General features: G+C 50.5%; 1 protein-coding gene across 3 annotated transcripts; it reads left to right on the forward strand.

The window, feature by feature from the left end:
* The first annotated feature begins 3486 nt into the window (after positions 1-3486).
* Positions 3487-16120, forward strand: SERPINA5 (serpin family A member 5). 3 transcript variants are annotated; one of them, XM_017857891.1, is made up of 6 exons: positions 3487-3609; positions 3734-3829; positions 9499-10134; positions 12172-12442; positions 12882-13029; positions 15060-16120. In XM_017857891.1, exons 3-6 carry the CDS (start codon positions 9516-9518, stop codon positions 15240-15242), a joined length of 1221 nt encoding a protein of 406 aa, XP_017713380.1. In that variant the 5' UTR covers positions 3487-3609; positions 3734-3829; positions 9499-9515; the 3' UTR covers positions 15243-16120. The 3 variants fall into 3 exon arrangements, with proteins under 3 accessions (XP_017713380.1, XP_017713379.1, XP_017713381.1); XM_017857892.1 differs by having other exon boundaries at positions 3520-3609; positions 3734-3757; XM_017857890.1 differs by lacking the exon at positions 3734-3829 and having other exon boundaries at positions 3493-3609.
* The last annotated feature ends 2218 nt before the right edge of the window (positions 16121-18338 follow it).

Below are 18338 nucleotides of genomic sequence, written 5' to 3' on the forward strand. Positions count from 1 at the left end.
GGGAGGGAGGGAGGGAAGGGGAAAGGTAGTACCAGTATGTTTTAGCTCATTCAGGCAGGCAGATGATGGGCAGAGGGAAGCATGGTGGCTGATTATAGGAGGATCATAGCAGATGTTTAAGGCAAGATTGACAGCCCCACAAAGACTGAGAAGACAAGAAAAATGGGAAGGTTATTAAGACACAAGGCCTAGATCAGGAGCTAGAGGCTGGATCCCAGAACAAGGCAAGAGCCTAATAACTCAGGGAGCCAACCCATGCCAGTTTGCCAAGGTCTTTGCCAGTTTTAGCACTGAATGTCCCACACCATCTGAAATTGCTCAGTCCCAGGCAAATTGGAATGGTTGGTCATCCTACTAGTGATTAAGACCAGTGCCCCACTTCAGAGCAGAAGCATCAGCTGGGCCCTGAGTGACATCTTGTAGGCTCTTGAACTGGTCTCACTCAATCCCCATGAGGTCCAGTACCATGGAACAGAGGGCAGGGAGGCCGAGGGCCAAGCAGAGGAGCACCTGTGCTCAGCAGGGCAAGGCATCACAGGGGCCAGCATTGATTTCTCAGCCCTTCTCCCAGAAATCACCTCCCCACTTTGATCCCTTCCCATGCCCTGCTAGGCTCTAGGACACCAAAGTCTCATATTCTGGCCACTGGCTCCCCCTATGCAAGCACCCTGGGTGTTATGGACTGAATTGCATCTCCCGCAATTTCTTATGTTGAAGTCCTAGCTTGTAGGACTCGTTATGACTGTTTGTAGAGATTGGACCTTTAGGGAGTAATTAAAGTTAAATAAGGTTATAAGGTGACACCCTAATCTGGTAAGACTGGTGTCCTTTTAAGAAGAGGAAGAGAAATCAGAGAGCTCACTCTCTCCCTCTGTCCACTCCCTCTCTTGGTGTGTGTGTGTGTGTGTGCATGTATGTGTGTGTCCAGTGTGGGCTCACCGGGAAGAGGCCCTGGAAGGACAGTGAAGGCAACCATCTACAAGACAGGCAGAGAGCCTTCACCAGAGACCAACCCTGACGGCACCTTGAGCTTTAATTTCTAGCCTCCAGAACTGTAAGAAAATACATTTCTATTGTTTAAGCCAGTGTGTGTTTAAACAGCAGCCAGAGAAGACTGATAGACTGGGATGCCATGCCCCCGAGACCCCTTCCAAATCTCTCCTTTCAAAACTCACCCCCCTCAGTACTGATTCCTTCAGAGTCCTTTCCGTGTGGCAGTGGGAGTCATGAGTTACCTCAGACTTTCCCCCAAATTCTCAAGACATTCCTCCAGGTGTAAGCTTGGGAAACGGCACGTGATGTCTTTCCCTCCTGGGTGGTCAGAGCACAGACAGCACACACAGGCTGGAGACGGCCCACAGGACCTTGGTTAGCCCACCTTTCCCAAAGTAGTTTCATCTGGAACCCATTTGGGGGGTGTTGCCCTAGTTTCTGATGGCTGCTCTAAGAAGTTATCACAAACAGTGGCTCAGACAACACAAAATTCTTCTTTCATGGTTGCAGAGGCCAGAGGCCTCACTGGGCTAGAATGAAGATATTGGCAGGGCTCCACTCTTTCTGGGGGGCTCTAGGGGAGGATCCATTCCTCGCCTTCTGCACTTCTAGAAGCTTCCTCACTCCTTGGCACCTGGCTCCAACATCACATTGACTTTCCCTCTCCTGCTTCCACCATCACATCACCTTCTTCTGACTCCAATCTCCTGCCTCTTTCTTGCAAGGATCCTTATGATTGTAATTAAGACCCAGCTGGATAATCCACGACAATCTCTTCAAGATCCTTAACTTAATGACATCTGCAAAGTCCCTTTTGTCATAGAAGATAACATTCACAGGTCCTGGGTATTAGGACACGGATATCTTTGGGGTTCCATTACTCACCTATAACTGGTATGCGGTGCTGATTTCCATCCTATAGGTATGGTTTAGGGATCTCTAGGTCAATGAGATAACGGACTCTTGCTCATGTTACATGGCATAATGGGAAGAAAGCCAACCCTAGAAAGAGGGGACTCAGCTTCCCTTCTTAGAGCCTCTTGTTTTTAACTGTGGGATTTGGGGCTGATTCCCTGACCTGCTCAGTTCTGTATTCTCTCCAACTCAACAGGAATGAACTGTGAGGGCACTGAGCAAAAACTAAGGGCTAGATACCTAGTAGTAGTGGGACTTGCCTCTGGATACCCAGTAGCGATCCTGCCTGCTTCTGGATATCCTATAGTAGCGATCCCACCTGCTTCTGGATATCCTACGGTAGCAATCCCACCTGCTTCTGGATACCCGGCAGTGATCATGCCTGGCTTTAGATACTCGGTAGTGATTGTGCTTCCTCTAGATACCCAGCAGTACTGTGCATGCTTCTAGAGATGTAGTCGTACTTGGACTTGGCTCTAGATACCCAGTGCTCATCTCTAGACTGGGCTGAGATCAGTGTCTCCCTTGAAGGGTTGTTGTAAGGATGAAAAGACATAATGTGTGTAAAGCACTTGGTGTAATACGTGGTCTTTTTAAAAGTGTGAATAAATACTAGTTCTTTTTATTTCTGTGGATATCCAACAGCCCCATAATTGGGCCCCAAAACCATGAAGAAGGAAGAGGAAATGTCTTAAAGGTTGACGGACAGTGTTTGCTGAACATCAAGATCACTTTCCAGGTATTACCTCTGATTTGCTCTACCAACTCCACACCCCACCTGCAGCCACACAACCTTCCATGATCACGGCCATACACAACACACTGTGTCCCCCAGGCACGGGAACCTTGGAAACATAACCAGGTTTGAGACAGCACCCTGCACCGCTGTCTTGGAAATGCTCTTAAGAGTGTGTGGCTGAGTTAGGGAACCTGGATTTCAAAGTAGAAAGGGAGAATCCACCCAAGCCCATAGAAATCCTGAATGCAGCTCCTTTCTCAGCAACAAGTACTGGCCTGACAGTCAGCCACCTGGGCACCAGCCCCACTCTGCCCCTAATTAAATGCATGACTTTGAGAATTCCCTTCATTCTTCAGAGCCCCAATTCAGTGACTGGTGCAATCACAGGCTTGGCTACAACGACCCATTCACTGCAGGCATGGTGAGACTCTCAATTCCTCTCATTCCCACCAGAATCCAACTGTTGGGATCTATGACCCAGTCAGCATCGCAGGCCTGTGGGGAGCTCTCAGGCTCAAGCCTATGCCCCCACTAATCTACAAGAAATTCGCTGCAGAAAACCAAGGAATAGTGCCTGGAAAAAGAGAGGGTTTGCTGGAGCTGTCCCTTTCCCTGTCTCTGGAATGCCAGCAACGGGCAGGCTCTTTGGTCTTGTCTCTCAGGAGTGCCCATGCCGTTCCAGGCAAATGGTGACCTGGTTGGTGGCGTAAGTCTTGGCAGGCAGCGAGTGTGCATCGTGGTCAAAGCCTCTGGAGCAGGCAGCTGCGTCTGCAGGCAGGCCTGCTGGCTGGAAACCTGCCAGGAAAGGAAAGGGCCGGCCTGGGGCGGGGCTAGGGAGGGGTGGAGACAGGGCCGGCTGTGGTCAGTGACAAATGCTGGCTGCAATCCAGCCAGCCCTCTGCCCTTTCCTGAGCCCAAGGGACTGCCACCTCCACTGTGTGCACGCTTGGCTACAGGACACAGTAAGTACAGATGCCTCAACAGGAGGTCCCGTGGGCTTGAGGGCATGTGGGACGAGGAAAGGATGGACTCTAGAGTTTTGGGGTTTGGGGGCTGCAAAGATCTGAAGGAGTCTCACCTCTGCAGTTTCAGGTATCCAAGGCAGCAGAGGTGAGTGGGTCCCCTGAGCTCTGTGACCTTATGCTCCACACTAACTCTGGCAGAGCCTCCGTTTCCTCATAGGTAAGATGGAAATAATTATACCCTTTGGATGGTGTGACTGAAGATTAAATACAGCGGGTGCTCTCACTCAGCACATCTGGCCATGTCTGCAGACACATTTGGTTGCCACAACTGGAAGGGAGATGGGGGTTAGTGGCATCTAGAGGCCAGCGATGCTGCTGATGATCCCACAATGCCCAGGACAAGATCGCAGAGCATCATCCTGTTGAAAAGGTCAACAGGATCAAGGTTGAGAGACCCTGAAATAAGGCTGTGGGGACAAAATGTCAGCTGGATAGGAGGTGCTCAGTAAATGGCAGCTTCTGTTGTTTTCTGTGCCTGGAGTCTTGGGCCTTTGGAAATCAGGAACAATGATCTAATATTATCTGCTTCCCTGAGATAAGGGCATCTTGCCTGGAGGCTGCCACCCAGGCCGGTCGTGGTAGCTGCTCCTGAGAGACAGTAACCACTTGGCAGTTTGTTAAATGAACAAAATGTAAAAATAAAGTAAGCAGAATTTTTTGTTTTTCTGAGGGTAGGGCTTTTGGCCAGATACACAGCAATAAAAGGGGAAACCACTTCCTTGGACCAGAGTCCTTGCTCATAGATCAGGAAACTGAAGCATGAAGAATACAGGCGGCAGATGCCTAGCGGTGACGGACGTGTTCATGGTGTTGACGGTGATGATAAGTGACAGATGTAGACTCATCTCCAAACTTGTCAGGTTGTAGACATTAAATAGGTGCAACTTTGTGAATAGCAGTCATGTCTCAATTAAGCGGTTTTAATAAAGAAATGAAACCAGAGCTGAGAGACAGGGAGGGAGTTGTTCAAGGTCATCTGGCAAGTGACCCCCGGGGCGGAGAGAGCTCAGCTCTGGGTGGATAGCCTGGCTTTTTCCACTGCTCAGTGTCCAACTTGCAGTCTAATGTCTCTGAATTACAGAAAAGGAGACAGGGGTCAGTTCATTCATTCATTCATTCATTCATTCATTCGTTCGTTCGTTCTACAAAGGTGTATGGAGCATCTCTCATGACTGCAAGTTTCTGAAGGTGAGAGCAGCACAGATGAGGGTCCCATGCAGAGAGAGGCTGGAATGGAAAACGTCAATGACAAATGCATATATGAAGGCATATGTGTAATTGAAGGAGCTCTGAGAGAAACAGTCAAGGCACCGTTCCAGAGAATAGCTGTGGAAGGGGAAAAGGTCCAGTGTGATAAGGTATTGCAAAGAAGTGACATTTAAGCAAAGGCCTGCAGCCTGTGCAGAAGTTGGCCTTGGTGAGAAAGGTCAGGGGAGGGTTCCAGTAGAGAGGGAAGGTGTGCAAAGGCCCAGGGTTAGGACAGAACTTGCTGCATTTGAGAAACTGGGAAAAGTGAGCCTGGGGGTATCTTGTGATCCAGGGCAGAGCAGGTCCAGGCCAGGCAAAGCCAGATCACAGGAGCCCTCGTGGGTTAGAGCACAAATCAAAGTTAGCATTTATCCGAAACACAGGAGTTGGCCATGAGTTTCTTAGGCAAGGAAGTGCTGTGACCGTATTTATGATTGAAGGAGATTCTTTTATATGCTGTATATAGAAAGCCTTGCGGGGCAAAGAAAGGAAGCTACTGGGGTAGCCCAGGGGAAGATGGTGGGAGATTCCATTGGGGGCAGTGAGAAAGCCAGGGAGAAGCGGCAGTTTTAAGACCTGTTTTGGAGCTAAAACTGACAAGCCTTGCTGATGGGCTGGAGTGGAACAGGAAGTCAAGATTACTTCTTCTGGGAAGTTCTGTTCCTGGGTCTTTAGGATGTAGAGGAAGCTATGACTTTGTCTCTCATCTCTGCCTGGGCTCCAAGCCTCACATCCCTCTTTGTAATTAGAAGATATTGGACAGACCCTCCTCACTAACACAGTTCCCACAGCTCAGTCCAGGGCAGAACTGGGCATGACTTCGTTGCCCAACACGGGAAATACCAGTCAGCAGATTTGGGCTTCATGGATGGTGGGGGCCAGCGGGAGGACTGACCAAGGCCCACCCATCACATCCCCAGCACCTGCCACCTAAATTCACCTTGGCCTGAGATGACAGATGAACTTGACTGATGCCCTCTCTTCCCTCTGCAGAAACACTACAGCCAGGGACCAGGAGAAGGGCAGCCCGACCAGGCTCTCAAGGCACTCGGTGGAGGCTGGTCTGGGGGATGGGAGGCTCCTAGGGCTTCACGTGTCTCTGTCAAAGCCATATATTTCCACCAGAGGCCCAAGAGTGTGATGGCAAACCCGGGACTTTGAAACTAAGAAACGTAAAACAAGCACTGAAGACCCCACTGCCTCTTGGAGCCACCTCTCTGATCCTCTGTTTCTTCTTTTGCACTGTTAGGATAATAATACCAACTCCATGTTACTGTGGAGAAGTATAAATGGGCTAATACAGGTGAACCGCCTGAGGACACCAGGAGGTGAGATCGAGGAGGAAAGAGGTATCACTCCTCAGAGTCACTCAGAGACAGACTGTGCATGAGTCAGAGGAACCCGGATTTTAATCCTGGTTCCATCACTCAGTAACGGGAACAAGCTTTTCCACTTCACTTAGCCTCAGTCTATTCAATCTGTAAAACAGAGTGAGTTTACTTTTGGAAAACTCTGTAAAATAGAGAGCTTACTTTTGGTGAAGGCTAAACATAGTAATATTTATGGAGTGTCTAGTAGGTCTTGAATAATTAGCGGTTTTACTAAAAGATAGAGCCAGTGGGCCCAGAGGGAGCAAGATTTCTGGGTCTCAAACGTGGAGCCCAGGAGAGCCTAAGTGAACCTGGGGCCCTCTCCAATCAGACCCTGGGGGAGGCTCAGTGCACACCCGGAGAAGCAGCTCCTCCCCGTCGGATCTCTAGTGCTTGGCAGAGGGCGGGGGTCCCGAAGGGGTGTCCACAGCACACGGCAGACTGCAGATGAAGAAACTGAGGCCCAGAAAGGGTGAGGCTTGCCCAGGGTGACCTAGCAGTTGCATAGATGAGAGAATGGAGGCCAGGGCCTCACTGGGACTCTTGGTCAGCTGCCCCTGGGCTCTATCCAAGAAGGAAACTCCCCTGCTTCTGAAACTGTTCTCGAAATTATCAGCTCAGTGTGACTCTGTGGGGGGTTGAGCCACATTGTTTCTTTAGCAGCATCTCCATACGTGGCTGGTTCCAACACTTGGCAGGAGGGACCATATTGTGCTGCAAAATAGACTCATTTAGAGGAGCCAGATATTAAACCACCCACCCATGTCCTTCAGAGCTCTCCAGGCGAGTGCCATGGTGGGAACAGGCAGGGAGTGTCAGCGGGGGGAAGCCCAGACTCTGCTCACTCATTATCTGCAGATTAGGGCTATTGTTGGTGGCTACTAAGTCAGGGATTTCAAAATCAGGAAGATGCAGCACAGGAACGGAGGAGGCAGGACTCTGTAGAGACACAGTGGTAACCAGGCCTGAGTCCAAGCTTTGCTAATGTTAGCAGGCGACTCCATCTCTCTGAATCTCGGATTACCCATCTGTAAAATAGAGCTAGCAGCAAGACGTACCTTTCTGGGTGGTATGGGGCTGAAGGAGTTGGCACAGTGCCTGAAAAAGGGTGAGGACAATGCGCCCAACTGCTACGGCTGCTGGGTTCAGTGCCAGGTTCGGTTCTGCAGTCAGAACCTTCTACATGAGCCTCCTTCTCAGAGGGAGCTCAGGGCGCAATTTAGAGGCTGGCCTGGCAAGGGTGACCTGCTGGAGTTATTCAGCCTCACTTAAAGACAGGCCTGCAGTCCCAGCCTGCCCAATTCCTGAGACCATTCTCTCTCCACTGCTGAGCCCCACGGCCACTCTGCAAGCGATTTCCCACGCAGCTGTTTGGGGCCCTTTGGAGTTTGGTTTTATTTGGGTCACGGGATGCTGTGACAGGCTGCCCCTGCCTGGTGGGGATCTGGGAACCCTGATGACATTGTGCCCATAGAAAGAGCCCAGCAGAAAGGGGTTCTCTCCAAGGTGACACACAGGGCAAAGCTCACATCAGAAGCCAGGCAGGCCCTCTGCACCTGATAATTAGCTGGCCTGGGTGCTGCCAGGCTCACAAGTGTGTGTGTTTGTGTTTGTGTGTGTGGGTGTGTGTGAAGCATGACCCTATGATGCAGTTGAGAATATGGGGGCCTCAGATGAGGCTTTTGCCAGAAACTGCCATGCCTACTGCTCATCCTTCCACAGCACGTGCCCCCAAGCACCCCATGGTGTAGGTGCTGCTATCATCACCGTCTTACAGTTGTGGAGAGTGGCTCAGGGTGTAGGTGCTGTTATCATCACTGTCTTACAGTTGTGGAGAGTGGCTCAGGGTGTAACTGACTTGCCCAAAATCTCACTGCAAGGACACAGCTGGGCTGAGATTTGAACCCAGCAGTGGCTTCAGAGCCTGGGCTGTTTCCTACTGCGGAGGGAGGAGGCAAGATTTCTACCCGTAGCCAGATGGGGAAGCATGGACACAGAAACAGCTCCTGGGTGAAGTGGAGGGAGGAAGAGGAGGACTGAAGGCAAAGGCCACATCAAGAGTGATGAGAGACCCCACAAAGCTCCCCCTGAGAAGCTCTAGAGTCAAAGATGAATGCCTCCTCGTCTAGAAGATGAAGAGATGTCTTTGCCTGCATGGGCTGCCGTCACAAAGTCCCACAGGCTAGGGGGCTTCAACAACAGAAATTTCTTTCCTTACAACTCCGGAAGCTGGAAGTCTGAGGTTTAGGCGCCAGCAGGATTTGTTCCTTCCAAGGCCCTTCTCCTTGGCTCACAGGTGGCTGTCTTCTCACTGTCTTCACCTGGTCTTCCCTCTGCGGGTGTCTCTATCCTGATCTCCTCTTTTTAAGTTTTGTGTAAGGACATAGTCATATGTCCATAGGGCCCACTCTAGTGACCTCATGCTAACTCAGTCCCCTCTTTAAAAGCCCTGTCTCCAAATACAGTCACATTCTAGGGTATTGAAGGTTAGGACTTAAGCATATGCGTTTTGGGGGGCACAATTCAGCCCAGAACAGGAGGACGGTGGAGATGCTCACATGAAGAGGGCAGGCAGAATTCCCTTAGGAGGGGAAGGTGTCTTTCTGTGAGACAAGGGTGGCATGGAGCAGTCCCTGGGGGAAGAAGAAAGGGACAGTTGGCATCCTGGTATCCTGCCTACCCCGGGGTGGATGCTCACTCCATGTTTGCTAAATGAACAGGGCAAGGCCAGCAGTGCTGATGGCCCCAGGTACGTAGCTGGTCTGAGTTCATAGAAGGACCACAGGGCCCTGCCATGTGCCAAACCAAGACACCAGAGTGAAGGCCAGAAGCTCACATGGAAGCAGCTTAGTTCCCTGGTAACCTTGAGATGCTGATGAGACAAAGCAGAGCAGGGGGAATCCTCTCCCTCCATGTCCCATCCTCCAAAATGTGTCCCTTGATGTGGATGGGCAGGGAGGGCTCCTGTCCTGCCTTCGGTCTGCACCTCCTCTCCCTCCTTCTTCTCCCCATTGTCCCTAAATCTTTGTCCTCGAGCCACTGCCACCCTGTGTAAACTCTCATCCCCAGTCTCGGGGGTGCCATCCCTTCTCTTTGAAGCTGAATGGACCAAACCTACCCATTGAGTGTTGGGGGCGGGGACATCTCTGGAAAATCAGTGCCTGGACCAGCCCCACCCCTCTCTGAGGACACCTTCTTTCCCTTTCAGAACAAAGAACAGCCGCCATGCAGCTCTTCCTCCTCTTGTGCCTGGTGCTTCTCAGCCCTCAGGAGGCCTCCCTTCACCGCCACCACCCCCGGGAGATGAAGAAGAGAGTCAAGGACCTCCATGTAGGTGCCACGGTGGCCCCCAGCAGCAGAAGGGACTTTACGTTCGACCTCTACAGGGCCTTGGCTTCCGCTGCCCCCAGCCAGAACATCTTCTTCTCCCCTCTGAGCATCTCCATGAGCCTGGCCATGCTCTCCCTGGGGGCTGGGTCCAGCACAAAGAGGCAGATCCTGGAGGGCCTGGGCCTCGACCTCCAGAAAAACTCAGAGGAGGAGCTGCACAGAGGCTTTCAGCAGCTCCTGCAGGAGCTCAGCCAGCCCAGAGATGGCTTCCAGCTGAGCCTCGGCAATGCCCTTTTCACCGACCTGGTGGTGGACGTGCAGGACACCTTCATGAGTGCCATGAAGACACTGTACCTGGCAGACTCTTTCCCCACCAACTTTGGGGACTCTGCGGGAGCCCTGAAGCAGATCAATGATTATGTGGCAAAGCAAACGAAGGGCAAGATTGTGGACTTGCTTAAGAACCTCGACAGCAATGCGGTCCTGGTCATGGTGAATTACATCTTCTTTAAAGGTAAGGGCCTTGGGCCCAAACCTGCGCTTTCTCTGGCTTTTCTGCTGCTTTTTTCTAAAGAATTCCCAATTTCCTCACATATGTAAAGGACGGGGAGTAGATTAAGTTCTTTCGGGTGCCTGCTGAGAAAAATTAAGTAAACAAGTAGCCAGAGAAGGTAAGATGAGTGCCTTCTCGCTGTGGATGCGGTTAGTGAGCCTGAGATGCTGTTTCCTCCATGGAGGAAGAGCTGATTGCTGTCTTTGGGCCCCTGGGAGCATCCAAAGCCCCAGCTTTCATACAGGCGCTGAAGCATGAACCCATTGTGGCCACCATGATAAAGACACCAACACCTCAGCCACTCAGGGCAGGACACGGATCCCAGAAGGGCTTAGAGGGCATTTCCCAGTCCCCCATATGCCCCAGATCCTGGCCCCTCTGCACTCATAGAGGCCACGACTCCCTCAGACAAATGCTTCTTCCTCTGAAATGCCTCCTCGAGACTCCTCAGTAAGAGCTGACCTCTGCTTATCTCCCCGACACTCCTTGTAAGCATTTCTGTTCGCGTCTGCAACTCCCGCCAGGTGCTGACCCTGAGGAAAGCAAGAATGGATAGAGAGGAGAGGGTGGGAAGGGTTGGGAAGGAAGGTAAATTGTTAACACCTCCCCTTCCTATGGTCACAGATCGTATCTTTGGCCATTTGCATGGCTATAACAAAATACGGTAAACTGGGCGACTTAGCAACAACAAACATTAATTTCTCATAGTTCTGGAGGCTGAGAAGTCCAGGATCAAGGCACTGGCAGATGCAGTGCCCGTTCCTTGGTTCATGACAGTGCCTTCTTAGTATGTCCTTGCTCGAAGGAGCAAGGCAGCTCTCTGTGGTCTCTTTTGTAAGGACATCGATCCTGTTCATGACAGCTCTACCCCCATGAACTAATCAACTCCCAAAGGCCCCCCGTCCTAATACCACCATCTCGGGGTTAGGTTTCAACATATGAACAATGTGGGGACACACACATTGAGACCGCAGCAGTGGGTGTTGAACTTGGACTCTGAGATTTCCTATCCCCTGGTGCAGGGCAGTCCCCATTACACCAGATTGCTGAGGACAACTGGGAAATAAGCTAAGGATAGTATTGGGTGGGGTCTTCCTTTGATAACAATGAAGAAGTTGGAAACAGGCCAGGCATGGTGACTCACGCCTGTAATCCCAACACTTTAGGAGGCCAAGGTGGGCAGATCACCTGAAGTCAGGAGTTCGAGACCAGCCTGGCCAACATAGTGAAACCCCGTCGCTACTTAAAAAATACGGAAATTAGCCAGGTGTGGTGGTAGGCACCTGTAATTCCAGCTACTTGGGAGGCTGAGGCAGGAGAATCACTTGAACCTGGGAGGCGGGGGCTGTAGAGAGCCAAAATTGTGCCACTGAACTCCAGTCTAGTTACAGAACGAGACTCCATCTCAAATAGATGAATTAATAAATTAATAAATTAATAAATAAAAATTTAAAAAAAGAAGTTGGAAGCAATTACTTGTAGCATTTTGTTCAGAAGTTCCCATAGGAAGGTAAGAGAAGGGTCACTGAAGACTTCCCAATAGGAAAAACCATTCGTTTCCAGGATCCATACGAACTTCTCTCTAAAACTTAAATTAAAATATTGAGAAGAAAGTGCAAACAGAGAAGCTCACCCAGACATCAGGTAGCATTCATGGCCAGCCACATTTTTTACCCTCTTCACTTGGAGATTTGGCCTTGAGTAAAACATTAGAGAATCAAAGAACATTAGGGGTTCAGGGCCTCTGAAGATGTGAAAACCGGCCTCCTTGTTTTGCAGATGTGGAAGGAAAAGCCCTGTGAAAAGTCAGAGAATGGACCCAGTGTTATAAAAGGACTTGCCTTGACATTCAAGAGGTTCAACAGTCACTGCTCTCAGGCTGCCATAAAGATGGTCTCTGCTGGCTATCTTTACTGTCTTCACTCCTTTTATTTGCAGCTGAGAATTTCCAATTCTTCCACAAAATTCTTTTTCGTTTTTCTTTCTTTTCATCTTTAGCTAAGTGGGAGACAAGCTTCATCCACAAAGGCACCCAAGAGCAAGACTTCTACGTGACTCCAGAGACTGTTGTGCGGGTACCCATGATGAGCCGCGAGGACCAGTATCACTACCTCCTGGACCGGAACCTCTCCTGCAGGGTGGTGGGGGTCCCCTACCAAGGCAATGCCACGGCTTTGTTCATTCTCCCCAGTGAGGGAAAGATGCAGCAGGTGGAGAATGGACTGAGCGAGAAAACACTGAGGAAGTGGCTTAAGATGTTCAAAAAGAGGTACTTTCAGACTACCCCAGGGCCAGCCTAACTCCATACAGCCCCAGGGAGACGCACATGCCCTACCAGGGCCACACAGCACTGGTGGGAAGGACTCGCCCAGCCAAGGAGCTGCCTTCAAGCCCAGAGGCATCCTGTGACATCCAGGTCCTGGGGTCCTAGCCCAGTTGGAGGGACAAGGGCTGGTAGCTGGGTTCTGTAGGGTGGTGCCAGAGTGGGCAGAGACCTCTGGGGCAGCCGATGTCCAAGTCCAGAGCAAAGGGAGGCTCATCCTAGACAAGAGGCCAGAGGATCCATAACCACCATTGTTCCTTGGGTTAAGAGTCCTTTTTTTAAAGCATCAAAACTAAGAATCCAGTGCATTATGAAGCCAAGGGGTGAACCTCAGTGTGCCAATGCCCTAGAACAGTCTAAGAAAGCTCCCTTTTTCCTTTTCTAGGCAGCTTGAGCTTTACCTTCCCAAATTCTCCATTGAGGGCTCCTATCAACTGGAGAAAGTCCTTCCCAAGCTGGGGATCAGTGACGTCTTCACCTTCCATGCGGACCTGTCCGGCATCAGTAACCACACAAATATCCAGGTGTCTGAGGTGGGTTCAGAAGCTCCTATGCATCCACTTTCCAAGATATTCTATTCTATGCTTTCTATTCCACTCTACCCCATTTCATTCCATTCCATTCCACTCCACTCCACTCCAGTTCACTCTATTCCATTCCACTCCACTCCTCCACTCCACTCTACTCCTCCACTCCACACCTCCACTCCACTCCACTCCTCCACTCCACTCCACTCCTCCACTCCACTCCTCTCCTCCACTCCAATCCACTCCTCTCCTCCACTGCACTCCACTCCTCTCCTCCACTCCACTCTTCAACTCCACTCCACTCCACTCCTCCACTCCTCCATTCCAGTCCTCCACTCCAGTCCTCCACTCCACTCTTCCACTCCACTCCTCTCCTCCACTCCACTCCTCTCATCCACTCCACTCCTCCACTCCTCCATTCCACTCCTCCACTCCACTCCAGTCCTCCACTTCACTCCTCTACTCCACTCCTCCACTCCACTCCTCCATTCCACTCCTCCACAGCACTCCAGTCCTCCACTCCACTCTTCCACTCCACTGCACTCCTCCACTCCAATCCTCCAATTCACTCCACTCCACTCCTCCACTCCACTCTAGTTCACTCTCTTCTATTCCACTCCACTCCACTCCATTCCATCCCATTCCATTCCACTTTGCTCCATTCTATTTTATTCCATTCCACTACACTCCACTCTTCCACTCCACTCCTCCACTACACTCCAGTTCACTCTATTCCATTTCACTCCACTCCACTCCATTCCATTCCATCCCATTCCATTCCACTCTACTCCATTCTATTCTACTCCATTACTCCACTCCTCCATTCCTCCACTCCATTCCTCCACTCCACTCTTCCACTCCACTCCTCCACTCCACTCCACTCCAGTTCACTCTATTCCATTCCACTCCACTCCACTCCATTCCCTCCCATCCCCTTCCATTCCACTCTACTCCATTCTATTCTATTCCATTCCACTTCACTCCATTCCTCCACTCCATTCCTCCACTCCACTCCTCCACTCCTGCACTCCTCCACTCCACTTTTCCACTCCACTCCATTCCACTCCTCCACTCCACTCCTCCACTCCACTCCATTCTACTCTATTCTATTCTACTCTATTCTATTCTATTCCATTCCATTCCATTCCATTCCACTCTATTCTCTTCCATTCCATTCCAGTCCACTCCACTTCACTCTCTACTATTCTATTCCACTCCCCTCCCCTCCACTCCATTCCTTTGCAGTCCACTCCNCTCCACCCCATTCCTCCACTCCACTCCTCCACTCCAGCACTCCTCCACTCCACTTTTCCACACCACTCCATTCCACTCCTCCACTCCACTCCTCCACTCCACTCCATTCTACTCTATTCTATTCTACTCTATTCTATTCTATTCCATTCCATTCCATTCCATTCCACTCTATTCTCTTCCATTCCATTCCAGTCCACTCCACTTCACTCTCTACTATTCTATTCCACTCCCCTCCCCTCCACTCCATTCCTTTGCAGTCCACTCCACTCCACTGCACTCCACTCCTCTATTCTATTCTATTCTATTCTATTCTATTCTATTCTATTCTATTCTATTCTATTCTCTCCCTCTCCCTCTCTTTTCCCCTAAGAAGCAAAAGTTTCACTTTATGTCTTATCCTTCATGTAATGGGAAACCATATCCACCACTGTTCCTTGAGTTAAGGAGTCTTGTTTTAAATAATCAAAACTAAGAAAGCACTTCCTAGCTGTGTGAAAAAAAGAACTTGATTCTCTGAGCCTCCTTTCTCTCTTCTATAAAATTGAAGAATTATGCCTTGCTCCAAGATGTCATGAGAATTTAATGACAGACACATGTGACGTCACCTCCCAGCACAGTGCCTGGGGCAGAGTAGCTGCTCCATTGTTGCATTTCCTACTTGCTCCGTGGCTCAGTTGAACAGATACTTAGAGGGTGATGCCCATAGGCAGAAGCTTTGCCATTTGATACGATGGCTTCACCCACCCCTGGTGTCCTGGTGATGCCTGGTGTCTCCCCTGCAGATGGTGCACAAAGCTGTGGTGGAGGTGGATGAGTCAGGAACCAGAGCAGCGGCAGCCACGGGGACAATCTTCACATTCAGGTCGGCCCGCCTGAGCTCTCAGAGGATAGTGTTCAACAGGCCTTTTCTGATGTTCATTGTGGATAATGATATCCTCTTCCTCGGCAAAGTGAACCGCCCCTGAGGTGGGGCTTCTTAACTCTACACGCCTCAGGGTGGGAGATGAAGGTGGCTATGCTATGGCCCATCTGTATGCTGGTAGCTAGTGATTTACACAGGTTTAGTTGATTAATGAGGCATTACAAATAATATTACTCCATGATGATTGCTTCCACCCACACAACTGCAAGACACAGGTGCCTTGGGGAAATTTGGAGAACATTCAATCTCGCCCTCACTCTTCCTCAATGAAGATTAGCACTGAGATCCAGAGAGGCTGGATGACTTGCTCAAGTTCACCAGCATGTTAGTGGCAAAGAGAGGTCCAGAGTCCAGGCCCTTGATGCCCAGCTCAGTGCCACAAAGCTCAGTAGGAGGGTTGTTCCAGTGGATGAGGGCCACCAGGAAGCACAGGTCCAAGGTTGGTCCCCTACCTATCAGCAACAGCAACTGTCAGTTCATCCTGCATGGGAAAAACATTGGAATGGGAGTCTGAAATGGGGCTACTGTTTTGGTCCCAACCTGCTGTGTGACACTGGGGCAACACTTCCCCTCTCCGGACCTCAGTTTCCGTCTGTATACAAGGATCAGATTCTTGCTGTGATCCAAGAACTCCTGAAATCATATGGAAAGGCTGGGGTGTGCCCTGTCAATCATGGTTGATTTCAATACACTCAAGTGCCACTCATCCTTTAAGAAAAACATCTGGATATCAAGGTGGAAATGGCCCATTTAATGATTGATTATATCATCTTGTGGATATAGTTGTAATCTTATGGGCCTGGCTGGGAGTGGAAGAAGGGAAGCCTGCTGCGAATAGTAGAGTATCAGTTGCAGGTGCCAATGACTAACTTTTTGAATTTTATGTTGGCATTAACAATAAAGCATTTTGCAAACACTGGTTATAACTGTCTTTATAGAGGCAGCTCTGGGAATGGTGACATTGATTGCTTACCATGCTCCAGGCCGGGTACCTGGCCTTTCACCTAGATGGTCGCATTTACCCCTCATAAGACTCCTATGAAGAAAGGCACCACTGTTATCCCCATTTCACAGATGGGAAAGGCAAGGCTTGAAGTGGTTAGGTGGCTTACCCAGTCACATATCTCCTAAGTGGTGCAGCCAGAATTTGGCGGGGAGAGTGTGGCCCAGAGCCTTGCACTCAGTCCTGTACTCTGTGCTGTGGAAAAGAGACGACCAGGAGCAGAAGCTTCGTTCAGGGGCATCTCAGGCACCGGCTACCCCAGAGCCAGGTAAGTTCCCTGCCTACCTTCACCAAGCATGATGTGTTTCCTCATATGTCAAATGAAGAGGATCAGACACTCAGTAACAGAATAAATGGGTGAGTGAGTCCTTCGCTGCATCCAAGTCTGACTCTCTGTGTACCTGCCCACCCCATCCTGCATGTTCTAAGCATGCTTCCATGAGGCTGTGCCCCACCCTCTGATTCTAGAGTCTGGACTGTATCAGAGATGAGTGCCCACTAGAGGTAACAAGGTCAGGACCCCAAGCCTTGTTCATCCCCGAAAGTATTGAGCCCCCACCATGCACCAGCCCACGCCAGATGCTTTGCACTTGTGATATCACCCATCCCTTAATAACCCAGCAAGGTCTGTTATTGTTCCCGTTTTACAGACAAGGACATAAGTACTTTCCCAGGGTCCCACAGCTGGTGACAGTGAGGGCCCAGGGTCTGAAAGCCCAGATGGCACATGTGCGGGCTGGTGGCAGGGCAGATGGCTGCAACCAGATTCAGACATTTCTCTGCAATTGTGCTGCGGGCTCAGGGTGGCTCTTTAGGACGGGGCCCCTTCGTAGGGTCATCCACTCCTATGTGCTTTCCCTTGCATCATGCCTTGCCTGTCTTGGCAAATAAATCTCTTGAGGTTTACCCAACCTGTCCAAGGTCACAGGGAAGCCCTGTCTGTGTCTCACACAGAAGGCCAAGGTCCAGCACTGTCCAAACTTTACTCAGCAAACAGTCACAAAGCAGCTTCTGTGTGAGGGGTCAGGGGTGGGCTCACTGTGGTCTCCGCTGCGTGTCACACGTTGAAGCACTGTGCTGGGGGTCATCACAGGCTGTTTCACTCAATTGTCACGTGAGCCTGGGTGCACAAAATGGTAGAGCAGCTCAGATAGAGATGGACAGAGACAGCATGAACCTCTGAGGAGTCAGGTTTTCGTGGACAAGGGGACACTGAGCTGGCTTTGGAGTGTGAGAAGGACTTCACCTAGCAGATGTGGGAAAGGAGTGAGACCTCCAGGCAGAGGGACTGGCTGGAGACAAGCATGACGTGATGAGCCGTGGAGTGTAGGGGACCCCACGGAACTTCAGTCTGGGCCTGCACGGGGCATGTGGAGGAGACAAGGAGGAGGGAGGTGGCTGTGCTGGTGGTTCAGTGACAGAGATCCTGAACCGGAGGCCAATGTTTTGTCTGATCTCTTTCATACCAACTTCAGGGTAGTTTGGTCATCCATGCCACACTACAAGTGTCCACTGGGCCCTTTCTGTCCCTCACTCTCCTGTCTACACACGAGTAGATGTCTCCTCGCAGCCCTCCCAGGATGCTCACCTCTATCCACAACTGCTTCTCCAACACCCACCAGGCCCTCCCATGGAATGAGCTCACCTACAGGGTAAAATCAGGTCACAGTCTGCGGAACTCCTGCATGTATAGGCCTGACTATTCCCCTCAGGACCCTCATTCACAGCCACTGTATTAATTTGATGGGGCTGCCAACATGAAGTGTTCTTGTCTGGGCAGCTGCAGTGGATTTGCTGAAATTGATTTGCTAGCATTGCTGAAATTGATTCAAGCTTGACTCTAGAGCTTGAATCTAAGATCAAGGCATGTGCAGGGCTGGTTTCCCTGAGGCCTCTCCCCTTGGTTTGCAGGTGGCTGTCCTCTCCCTATGTCCTCACATGGTCCTCCTCTGCATGTGCCTGGTTCTAACTTCCTCTTCTCTCCTCATCTGCACCCGTCCTATAGCATTAGGGCCCCCAATGACCTCATTCTAACTTAATAACCTCTTTAAAGACTGTATCTCCAAGTACAGTCACATTTTGAAATATTGAGGGTTAGGACTTCAGTGTATGAATTTTGGGAGGATGCAACTCAGC

The sequence above is a fragment of the Rhinopithecus bieti genome, unplaced genomic scaffold (assembly GCF_001698545.2).
Source record: "Rhinopithecus bieti isolate Rb0 unplaced genomic scaffold, ASM169854v2 scaffold_41913, whole genome shotgun sequence".
NCBI classification, from domain to species: domain Eukaryota; kingdom Metazoa; phylum Chordata; class Mammalia; order Primates; family Cercopithecidae; genus Rhinopithecus; species Rhinopithecus bieti.

Coding starts and splice junctions, on each gene's coding strand:
- SERPINA5 (XM_017857891.1), top strand. CDS start 9,516: ATGCAGCTCTTCCTCCTCTTGTGCCTGGTGCTTCTCAGCCCTCAGGAG. Junction 12,443..12,881: donor CTTAAGATGTTCAAAAAGAG/GTACTTTCAGAC, acceptor TTCCTTTTCTAG/GCAGCTTGAGCTTTACCTTC. Junction 13,030..15,059: donor CAAATATCCAGGTGTCTGAG/GTGGGTTCAGAA, acceptor TCTCCCCTGCAG/ATGGTGCACAAAGCTGTGGT.